Source organism: Diabrotica virgifera, chromosome 9 (assembly GCF_917563875.1).
Source record: "Diabrotica virgifera virgifera chromosome 9, PGI_DIABVI_V3a".
Lineage (NCBI taxonomy): Eukaryota > Metazoa > Arthropoda > Insecta > Coleoptera > Chrysomelidae > Diabrotica > Diabrotica virgifera.
In genome coordinates, this window is record NC_065451.1 from 93,455,944 (window position 1) to 93,468,158 (window position 12,215).

A 12,215-nucleotide genomic window follows, 5' to 3' on the forward strand; every position below is an offset into this window, starting at 1 on the left:
GTGAACTACAATTTAGGTGATCATCTAGGACTTCATTTCGGTTTAAATATATCTGAGAGTAACAATACTGCTAGATCCCAGATAGCTACTTATAGAAACTTGTCAAAAAATTGTTTGTCTAATCTTTTGTTGAGTCTTGATTCTGAGAATTTCGAAAATGTTTATACATATTCAAATGATATAGAGGATGCATATAGAGCTTTTTTGAACTCTGTCTCCTATCATATTGATACAACATGTCCTTTAATATCAAAACGCATAACTAAGAATACCAACAGAAATTGGATCAATATGAGATGGGATGAGAATGTTACTAAAGTCTGCAAAAAAATGAATAAGGGTTACTACGCGATCCTTCAGTTGAAAACTCTGTTTAATACCAATCAATTGATAAGTGTGTACTATGCATTGTTTTACTCTTATATGACTTATAATGTTGTCTTGTGGGGAAACTCTAGGAACTCTTCTAGAGTTTTTATAACTTAAAAGAGAATTCTTAGACTAATATTGAATATTGATAATAGACAATCGTGTCGTAAATATGTTATTGAACACAGACTGTTGACTTTCCATGCTTTATATATTTATAAGTGTATTATTCATGTTAAAACTAAATTTCAAAATTTTACCCTCAACTGTGATTATCATAGTTACCCGACAAGGCACGGGAGGTTGATAAGTGCGTGTAAACATTCCACAACTCTTTTTGAAACCAGTCCTGATTTTGCAGGAACTAAGTTTTACAATTGTTTGCCACTTGATATGAGAAATGAAAATAATATTAAAAAATTCAAAAATAAATTAAAATCATGCTTGATCCAATTATGCGGTTACAACCTAAATGATTACTTTGACTTAATAAAAGACTACAGGGAATGAGGACCGACGGGGTCAGAGACGCTCTATATTGCATATCTTTTTTTATTAATTTATATTTTGTTGATTGTATTTTATGTAATTGTCCTATATGATTTGTTGATTATGTTTTATGTACTTACATGACCTGTCCTATATCACATTGTGATCTAATTGGATAGATAAAGAATATTATATTCTATTCTATTATGCAATACAGCACAGGCCACAACAATGTTCATTCCTGTATCTAAGTTTACCCGTAACCCCATAGATAGGCAAGGAAAACGCTTTTTTAAAACTTCAAAGCACCTTTCTATAGGATTTCTTGTGGCTACCCGTGCTCTATTGTAGGCTTCCTCAGCATTTGTTCTGGACTGCAAAAATGGAGTCAAAAGGTAAGTTCGACATGGGTATCCACTATCTCCCAAGAGAACGTCATTCCCATACACACCACTCTCAAAATCAGCTCGTATGTGGCTATCGTTGAAAATAATTGTGTCGTGCACAGAACCAGGCCATCTACAAATGATATCTTGAATCCTCAGCTGTGCATCACATACAGTTGAGTATTTGAAGAAAAGTATTCTTTCCTATTCCTGAACAGTTTTTGTCTTGGACCTCCGACTGACTGAATTTTGATGTGTTTACAATCAACAGCACCTATCACGTTGGGAAAATTAGTCAATACGTAAAATCCAGATTTAACACGCAGGCGCTTATGTGCTGTTGCTGGCATCTTTATAAAAACTGGCATTAACCTGGTTATAGCAAGAGATATTCTCTTGATGATGCGACATGCTGTTGATTTGTATACTCTCACATTATCAGCTGAAGTCACTTGGAACCCTCCAGTAGCATAAAAGCTGATTGTCAGTAGGATCTGTTCAATGGCACTAATAGATTTGTTTCGTTTGGCTGTTGATTCTATACCATCTATTAGTCCCACTAATTCTGCCACAACTTCTTTGGATACTCTGTATCGTTGCTTGAATTCACTATCACTGAAGTGTGTCATAGGATTCATCCTGGTTTTGTGATTAACCCTGGGGACATTTTCCTCCTCGCTCGACAATGAAAGGTCAGAAATATCAGAGATGTCCATGTTCTGCAAGTTAAATAAATATCTTATTAGATATTATATTTACAATTATTTCTACCAGAACAGTCTTATTTTTATTGAATAATATGACTTACCTTATTTACAGATCTATTTTATAACAAAGTTTTCTGAGTATTTGTTACTTACACTGTATATTTAATTTTGAAAATCTAAATTATAATTAAATAACTAATAATTATGATTAAAAACTAAAAAACTCTTTACTTAAGAAACCTATTTAATCTATTTAATATCTAAAAAGCTCTATTTAATAACTAAAAACTCTATTTAATAACGAAAAATAACTCTATAAAAAAAAATTAACAGCCCTTTAGTCAACCAATAACCTCAAATTTGGTGACAGTCCCTTTTGGTCGCCGTGTGACATGTGAAATTGGTTAATCAGCGTTTCGGAAACTCAAAGCACTTATGATCGGCTGTTAACTAACGATTAATCGTTTGTTAAATCATGTGATCGACTGTTATTGAACTCCAGTTTAACTGATGTTACTGAAACTCAAAATGCATTTAATCAACGATTAACCATCGATTACATAATTTTTGAGATGATCATCCTTTCGGAAACCGGCTGTTAATGCAATACAAATGATTGTTAATTATTTAAAGGAATTTAACCCTTTCGTCACTGCGGGGAACTATAGTTCCCGGCCGCTAGTTCAGGTTTACTGAGGGCTATAAATATAACCGCTTTTACGTACAAATGAAATATTCCAGTAATTTATAGTCTACCGTCGACAATCGGCAACACTGGTGTCATAAGATGATTGAATTTCCTAATTTAACATCGATGTATTGTGACACGTGCATGGCCGTCTGAATTATTTATAAAATTGCAAGAATCCGTTACTTATTTTAATTAAAATAAAGGAATAAAGCGTGCAGACGTTTATACTATTACAAGTAAGTGAAATAAAATAAATAATTATTCAAATGTAAGGTGTTTTAGCAAACAATATTTAGTGGGATCTTTTGTTCCCTACCGTAATTTTATATGGGATTAAAATTACCCATCAGTAATAAACTTTTTCTCTTTCAGACATGCGACGAAACCGGTATCTTAGTGCAAAAGAGTTGGAAGCTGTAACTAATATAACTGACTCAGAAGAAGAACCATTTTCAGCATCTGATGAGTCCGACTATATTCCTGGAGACAGCGAAGATGAAAGTGAAGGAGAAATCCAAATGAGCAACGAAGAGGAGGAAGGTAACAGCAGTACTAAAGAAGTTGCGAAGCTACTGAGGTGAGTCCCAATGTAAACACGCATGTTGTAACTTGGAAAATACCTTCGAAAAATTTTATAGCTAGAAGAAAATTGCCTAAAGAAACAAAGGGTGTGAATCTTTTGGAATTCAACAGGCAGCGTTCTGAGCTAGATGTGTTTCTAAAATTATTTCCTAGAAGCTTGTTTACACATACTGCTGATAGTACTAATAAACGTATAAAACTATTAAAAAGAAAAAAGAATTTGAAACTTAACTGCGAGGAGACCGACATGTATGAAATTATGATAGTACTTGGCTGCACTCTTGTGATTTCTTATAACAGGGTGCCGAGTTTTTATCATTACTGGTCCAACAATGAATCACTGTCAAATACGATAATAAAAAATGCTATCAGTAGAGATCGATGTACTTTCCTACTTTCAAAAATGTATTATACTGATCCAACAAAACTTGAAAATTGTTCTAAAACATAGGGGAGGTGGGCCTAAGACGGGATATGTAGGTAAAACGGGAAATGCTATTTTGGACAACACGGCAACGTCACTAGTTTAGTTTTCCTACGGCTAAGTGTGACGCATACCGGTTATTGTTGATGTGTGTTGTCGTCGGTGCAATTTTGCAAGTAAAACGTAAGTATTATTTTTTTTATGATTTATGTAAAGGGTCGAGCTGATATTTATGATAACCTAACGAGTTCCTAGCATGTGCAAAACGCATAATATTCAGTTGCGGCTGTGTTTACGCGAACTCGATAAGGTTAGGTTAGATTTCATGCATGAACTTCTGCTGCCAGTGTCACACAGTCCTTACGCGCTAAATTTAAAAGTGTGGCTGTAGAGTGTAGGTAAAACGGGATTCCCATGTAAAGGTTAAACGGTATATCCCGTTTTACCTACATACCTCTTTTATATATGACTTCATTTATTTCCAGATGCCTTCCAATTATAAAAGGAAATCTAACCGCAATTCGTGGTCCGAAGAGTCGATGGCTAGAGCCCTGGAGTCTGTACGAGATGGTACTCATGGTTTTCTGAGTGCTGCGAAAACGTTTAATGTTCCCAAGTCAACACTAGAACGAAGATTTAAGGATACAAATCAAGTAGCAAAAGGAACCGCAAAGAAACTTGGCAGCAGGAAGTTAACATTCCCGGTGGAATTGGAAAAAAAGTTAGTAGAATATGCAAAAAACATGGAAATGATGTTATATGGATTAACAACAAGAAGTATTCGTAGTCTTGCATTCCAATTGGCTGAAATTAATAATATCGAACATCATTTCAACAAGACCACCAAACTAGCTGGATGGCACTGGTTACGTTCGTTTTTGCAGCGACATAAGCTCTCTTTGCGATTGTCAGAAGCTACTTCTGCAGCTAGGGCTCGAGGCTTCAATAAACAAGCAATAACTTTTTTTTTGATATTTTGGAGCCCCTTCAAGATAAGATGAAGTTTACTCCAAATCGAATTTTCAATGTGGACGAAACGGGGATCACAACAGTGCAAGGGCGTCCATCAAAGGTAGTGGCCTTGAGAGGTAGAAAACAAGTGGGTACACTCACATCAGCAGAGCGTGGTGAGTTATCGAATGCAGTGATCTGCATGAGCGCTAGTGGAATATTCATCCCACCGATGATCATTTTTCCCAGGGTAAATATGCAGCAGCACTTTATGCATGGCGTTCCACCAGGAACTTTGGGGGTAACACATAAATCTGGCTGGATGCAGATTGCTCTATTCACTAAATGGTTTGATCACTTCCTCATCCACACTCAAGCCTCTAAAGACAATCCAGCATTGCTTATACTCGATGGACACAAAACCCACACTCAAAATATTGCCGCTATAGAAAAAGCAAGGGAGAATGGTTTGACAATTTTATGTTTACCTCCACACTGCAGTCACCGTATGCAGCCGCTCAATGTTTCGTTTATGGCACCGCTAAGTACCTTTTATACTGCACAATTGGAAGTTTGGCTGAGACAAAATCCAGGCAAGTGTGTAACTCTACGTCAAATTGGTTCATTATATGGTCATGCTTATCTACAAGCTTCAACACCGTTGAACGCCATAAATGGGTTCAAGAAGACCGGAATTTATCCAGTAGACCGTACTGTCTTCACAGATGACATGTTTGCAGCTTCTCTGCCTACAGAGAGACCATTAACTGAGCCTAATGGAGACGATGGCGCAGTATTATCGGAAGAGCCCCCAGAACGCACAGATTCTATTGAAATTCCTAGGGAAGTTACGCCAGTGGAACAAATCGGACAAATCGGGCAGCCACTGGGTTCAATCGAATCCGAGGAAAATTATTTTCCAGTTGAAGATGATACTAGACCATCCACTAGCAAAATTCACCACTATATTTCTCCTCCAAAAATTGCCCCCCACCCAAAGGTGGCAGATAAGATAGCTCCGAAAAAAACAAGGAAGGTGAAGAAAGGTAAAGCGGCTATTCTCACAAGTACCCCTTACAAAGAAGAATTAGAGAAGTCTTTCAAAGAGCAAGAAGGGAAAAATAAAAGAGTGAGCGTTAAAAAAATCAATGCTAATACAAAAATTAAATCCCTTCAAAGCAGTAGCCGAAATAAACAGTCTTCAGAAATAAACATTAACCCTTTCGCTGCGTAAAGCGCACATGCGCGCCCTCCTATTTCTTTGTAAAATGCGTATGGCGCACATGAGCGGCCTATGTATATGGTGATTTTCATATACATTTAAAATTGACTCAGTTTCAGGAGATCAAGGAAACTTTGTCCGCATTTTATTAAAGGTCACTTCTATTCATAGGTGGCGTCGCGGCTCGGTGAATCATGTGGTTAGGTTTGCAGAGCTATTCATAGGTGGCGTCGCAGATCAGTTACTCACATAGTTAGGTTTTCAAAGGTGTTGTCGTTTCAAACGGTTTAGTGTGATTATAAGTTTAATTATTTGTATAATAATGGCTGATTTAAATAAAGCTGGACCTTCAGGCGTAAAAAGACGTAAGACCGTGAAAGTGAGAAATGAAAAAAATCTGAGTGTTGAGGAATTTATGCAGTTTTTATATAATTCAGACTCAGATGAAGATTATGAAGACTCTGATGTAGATAACTGTAAGTAAATAAATGTAATAATAAGCTTGTGGTCTGAAATTAATATTTTTAGTTGAAATTGAAAATGTTTCGGAAGACTCTTCTGGAAGTGATACTGAGGATGATGTACTACAGAACGAGTTAAATAATACCGTTGCAGATAATCCTGACGTACAGATTACAGACAATGAATGGACCGAAACAACTAGCGGTATGAAACAAATTCCATTTACAAAAAGAAGTGGATTGTTAGTCGATAGTCCTGGTGATAGTGCGTACGATTGGTTTAGGCTGTTGTTTGACGATGAACTTTTAAATATGATTGTCTTACAAACTAACAGTTATGCAGTTGAAGTTCTTTCTACCAGCAAAGGATGTGACCGTTCAAGGATTTCCCTATGGAAGGAATTAACAGTATCGGAATTGCTAATATTTATTGGATTAACCTTCCATACAGGAACAATCCAATTGACTAGCATACAAGACTACTGGAAGAAAAATAGATTATTTTCGACTTGTTTTTCTTCATACATGAGTAGAGACCGCTATTTGCTTATAATGCGATGCCTTCATTTTGCCGAAAATGTAAAAGAAAATGAACCAGTTCCAGTAGATCGACTATATAAGGTAAGACCCTTGCTAGATCATTTTAATAACAAAATGAAGACGGTATACTATCCAGGAAAGTATTTATCTCTAGACGAATCTATGATCTTGTGGAAAGGAAAACTGGTATTCAAGCAATATCTCCCTAAGAAACGACATAAGTATGGAGTAAAGCTTTATATGCTGACAGAAGCCGATTCAACAATTTTGGATATCCATATATATGCTGGTGCAGGTGATGCAACTGCTGGTAAGTCTCATACAGAAAGAGTGGTGCTACACCTAATGCGTAATTTTTTCGACCATGGACATTCGCTTCATATGGACAACTATTACAATAGTTATAACTTGGCCAAATTACTACTGGATAAAAATAGTTTTTGTACAGGCACTCTGAGAAAAGATAGGAAAGGCTGTCCAAAAAACGTCGTAGACGCAAAGTTAAAAAAAGGCCAGACCAAAAGTATGTACCTCAACAACGTAATGGTTGGAAAATGGCGAGACAAAAGAGATATCATTTACATTTCAACTGAATATAAAAATGAGATGGTAACCGTAAGAAATAGACGAGGGGATGAGAAAATTAAACCACTGCCAATCATTCAATATAATAAATATATGGGCGGAGTAGATCTTCAAGACCAAATGTCTTCTTATTATCCGCCGACACGCAAAACTTTACGTTGGTACAAAAAAATTGGCATACATCTGTTTCAGCTATATTTGCCAAATGCTCATAGATTGTATAATAAGTACCACGGAAATAACAAAATGTCATATTATAAGTTTCGATTGTCAATACTTGAAAAGTTATTACCAGAAAAATGTCAAGGAACAGCAGTTGTAACGGCAGAAGTAGCAGTTACTTCGGGTGTAAACCACACACCTTCAAAAATTGAGTTACATAATGAACATGGTAAAACTCTTAGAAAAAAATGTCGGACATGCAATAAAAATAAGATACGTAAGGATACTATTTATCATTGTCAAGAATGTCCCGATAAACCTGGCCTCTGCTTAGGCAAATGTTTCAGAGAATATCATGTATCAATATAGAAAGACATTAGGAAAAAATTAATATTTTGTATACTTTTATTTTACATTATATGTTATTTGTTTATTTTACATCCTGTTTGAATGAATAAAATTTTAGTTTAGATCAAAAAAGTCGATTTAATTTACTAAATACAAAAATTTGTATCAAGCGCACAAGTGCGTCCTCCGCATTTTTAAAAGAAATTCCTTGAAAACTGCGTACAGAGCACATGTGCGTCTTGCAAAAATTCAGAAGAAAAATTATAATAATCCGTTTTAACATATGTACAAAAAACAATTGTTGAAAAAATATCGCATTTAGTGTTAAAAAACTACTGCCGCACTGGTCAGCGATATGTATTTATTTGACGCAGCGAAAGGGTTAAGAATAAAAACAAGTCAATGGAGTTGGATAATATTGAAGTTACAAGAGGGAAAAGGAAGAAGTATATGAAGAAGGAAAGTAGCAGTAGTGAATCCGAAACTGAAGAAGTCAACGTCGCATGTTTATATTGCAGCAACAATTGCTTAGAAGACAGGCCCGGCGAGGGTTGGATAAGGTGCTCTGGTTGCCATAAATGGGCGCATGACGCTTGCGCCGGTGCCGAGGATGACGAGGACACATTTGTATGTGATGTGTGCAAATATTGTCTAATAATCTTTTGTTTCAGTTCTTTTTATAAAAATTTACTTTAAGAATATATCATTTGTGCAAAATTCTTATCCCGTTTTACCTCTATGTTATTTCCCGTTTTACCAACACTTATAGGTAAAAAGGGAAACTGTGCATCTGTTTGAATATAAATTTTTTCTGACTACGTTTTTCAGAATTATTCATAAGTTTGATAACAATGTTTTACATAATTGACTAATAAAGAGACAAGCACCATAATTGAGTCTTATTTGACTTTATACTTGTGCTTCAGAAAATTTCAAAAGAAAAGTATCCCGTCTTGGCCTACCTCCCCTACTATTTAGAAGACGTCGTAAACTGTTTAAAAACCCGTTTTCAAAAGGCAAGGTCTGAATCTTCTTACCAATCCATTGATGAGACGATGGTAAAATTCAAAGGGCGATCATCTATCAAGCAATACATACCTAACAAACCAATCAAGAGAGGTATCAAATTATGGCAACGATGCGATTTCATGACTGGTTACATATACGACTTTAATATCTACTCCGGTAAGGAAATCACAGCACTAGAGGGGACTTTTGGTGAGAGGGTGGTAGCGAAACTGTGTCAAACACTTCAGTCGAAAGATCTATGTTTGTGTATTGATCGTTTTTTTACCACTGTGGATTACATGAATAATCTTGAGTTTCCATGCGTTGGTACATACATGCGGCGCAGAAAGAATACGCCCCAATTTATTGATAAGAAACTATCTAGAGGTGAATCTGATTCAATGGTAAATGATAGAGGCGTAATGGCAGTTAGATGGCTGGACACTAAAGAAGTTTTGTTTTTATCAAACTGCCACTCACCATCTTTATCACAGACTGAAAGAAAACTAAAAACAGGCGAAAAATGTACTTGTGATTGTCCTGAAGCTGTAGAATTTTACAATAAATATATGGGAGGGGTTGATTTGGCTGATCAAAAGATTGCAACCTATGATTTAGACAGAAAATCTACTAAGTGGTGGCGTAAAGTTTTCTACAAATTGTTAATGGCATCTGTAATCAATTCATCGATCATATTTTCGGAAATTCAGAATAAAAAGAAGAAAGTTCCTCTTCTTCAATATTTAGTACCTGTAGCTGAGCAGTTGATAAGTTTGGGGAGATCTACAGCCACAATTAAAAGAAGAGTCTCTGGTCGTCCAAGTAAGCACACAAAAAAGCAAAAAATTATGACAAATATTGGAGATCACCTTCCAAAACAAACTAGCAGTAAAAGAAGATGTTTTAGTTGTTTTCAAAAGAAGAAGGAAAGCCGTAAAAAAACTTTGTGTTGGATGCAATGTCCCGTTGTGCAAAAAGTGTTTTTTTTTACATTCCACTCATAAGTCAATTTCATTTATACCTTATTTTTTAATAAACATTTCTTTTGTATTCCTGTATTCCTCTTTTTATTCCTGATGGGACCTTAAAATCCCAGTCAAAACTACTGTTGGCATCAAAAGTTCCCACCTCCTTATAAAGGACAAATGAGAATTTTACGACTAATTACAGTAGACTCGCGATTATCCGAGTCTCGGTCATCCGAGCCCCTCGGTTAACCGAGGCAAAAGTAATAACAGGTGAGTTACAATTTTCAACCTTGACGCAACATCGCCGATTCAAAATCAAAAAGAGGAATAAAGCTTATGCAAAATCAAAGACTTTTTTAAACAGTAATATTGATAAGGTAAATGTTTTTATCTTTTATAGACAGTCCTGTATTAATTTTGTCATTAAAATATCCAGTTATGATTATTTACGTGTTTTTCTATCAATATAACCAATCTCAGTGTTAACCGAGTTTTTCCGTATCCGAGGCAGTCACGGTCCCAGTTACCTCGGATAATCGCGGGTCTACTGTATATACATAATGTGTCTAAATTAATCATTTTGATTATAAAACTGAATAGTTTCAGTCTCTTACATGTAAAAATGAATTCAGTGGCGAAAAGGTTAAAGTATTCGTAGATTTCTCAACAACAAATACCATGATTTGTGTATAAGGTAATGCCTGAGCTATTTCTGTGTCAGTTCAAATATTTGCAGCACGTTAATGCTCTACAAATTTTGAATATGAAAACTATAGCTTCGTTTCCAAAGTATGTAAAGTATGTTTGTTTATTAAATATTTTTATCAAACTGATTCACAATGCAGGTGCTAAAGAGAGAAGTCATAACAAAGGTTAGATATATGAATCAACGTGCGATAAGTACCTAGGCATTAAAGAAAATTGTGAACTGGTGATTAGCCATGAGCTCAGTCGAAGTCAAACTGATAGTAGTGACAGTTTGTTGTCTTGGATTCTGAAAGTGTGTAAATTTTTTTGTAGTTTAAATTTAATTAATGGAGTTGATTCATTATGTATGGTAGTTATGAAGAGTCAACTTATGGAGGTGGTGGTGCACCTCCATCTGAACAGATCGTGGTGATCTCAGAAGTAAATACCTGGAAAGAAGAGCTTCAAAATGGTTTCAAACGTGAACGTTTATCGTATTACCGTGGAGTCATTAATCTAGTTATCTTGGACAACAATGTTAGTTCTTCAAGTTAATATGTGAGTTGCGATGACACTAATACATATGTTAAGTCTGACAAATCACATACCGGAAGAAACCCCCAAGTTTTCCATCTCAACCCGAGTATTCCAGTGACGGGGAATCCCTTTTTTATTTTGGTGATGAAGAATTCAAGAAGTATTTCACTTCCTGTGGAAGATGAAATACAAGTTGGGGCCGTTCTGATAAGTGGTGATACATCCATTACAACTACAATATCCCCAACATCTGATCTGATACCCCTAGGTATGAGACTATATGTGGAGGAACGCTTAGAAGACAAAAATCTGAACAACCAGCTACCTTGGCTAGAGAAGATCCAAACTACATCTCTCTTAGAAGATGTGCTTGTTTTTTGTGTTACTTTTTGTTGCGGTTGCATTTTGCGTGCTATTGGGGGGTGTTAATTGGTTTTATACTTAAAGTCAGTCATCTCAATCTCGAGCAATCCATAAATGCATCAATGGCACAAGTAAACCTGATTAATACGGCTGAGAAAAGTATACAAACTACCGAATATGTGGGAGACCAGCATCAGAAAATAATATGTATACATTGCAACAATAGGGAACTTGACAATTTTTTTTTATTTATTTATTATATTTGTCTACATATAGAAACAACGCATACCAAATATCAACCCTCAAATCGCAATATTTAATTTACAATGCACATTTAAAGTTGTGATCGCCAACTATCCATTTTAAATAACAGGAAAAGCTATGTGACGTCACGCTGCTCGTTCCAGGACAAGAGAACAACGAACTGGCAACACTGTTGCCACAAACTGTCAACTGTAAAAACGTTGTGTTTTGAAGGTTAGATTTTGTTGTGGATAATTCCTTTTTGCTTTTTATTATCTGTGCTTTAATAATATTAATAATAATAATGGAAGCAACACAAAATCAATATTAGAAATATTGTATGGTTCACTTGTGTTCCAATACCACTTATAAAACACCCGAAAAGCTACTTATTCGTGTGCCTCGAGATCAAAAACGTCGTTTAAAATGGTTAAAGGCATGCAGAAAAAACGAGAAAGATATTTCACAGAAAACTACAGCCCACTTATGTGA

General features: G+C 35.6%; 1 protein-coding gene across 1 annotated transcript; it reads left to right on the forward strand.

Annotated features, from left to right (window-relative positions):
- Positions 1-6,143: 6,143 nt before the first annotated feature.
- On the forward strand, positions 6,144-7,938 carry LOC126891123 (piggyBac transposable element-derived protein 4-like). The gene is made up of 2 exons (XM_050660302.1): positions 6,144-6,297; positions 6,350-7,938. Exons 1-2 carry the CDS (start codon positions 6,144-6,146, stop codon positions 7,936-7,938), a joined length of 1,743 nt encoding a protein of 580 aa, XP_050516259.1.
- The last annotated feature ends 4,277 nt before the right edge of the window (positions 7,939-12,215 follow it).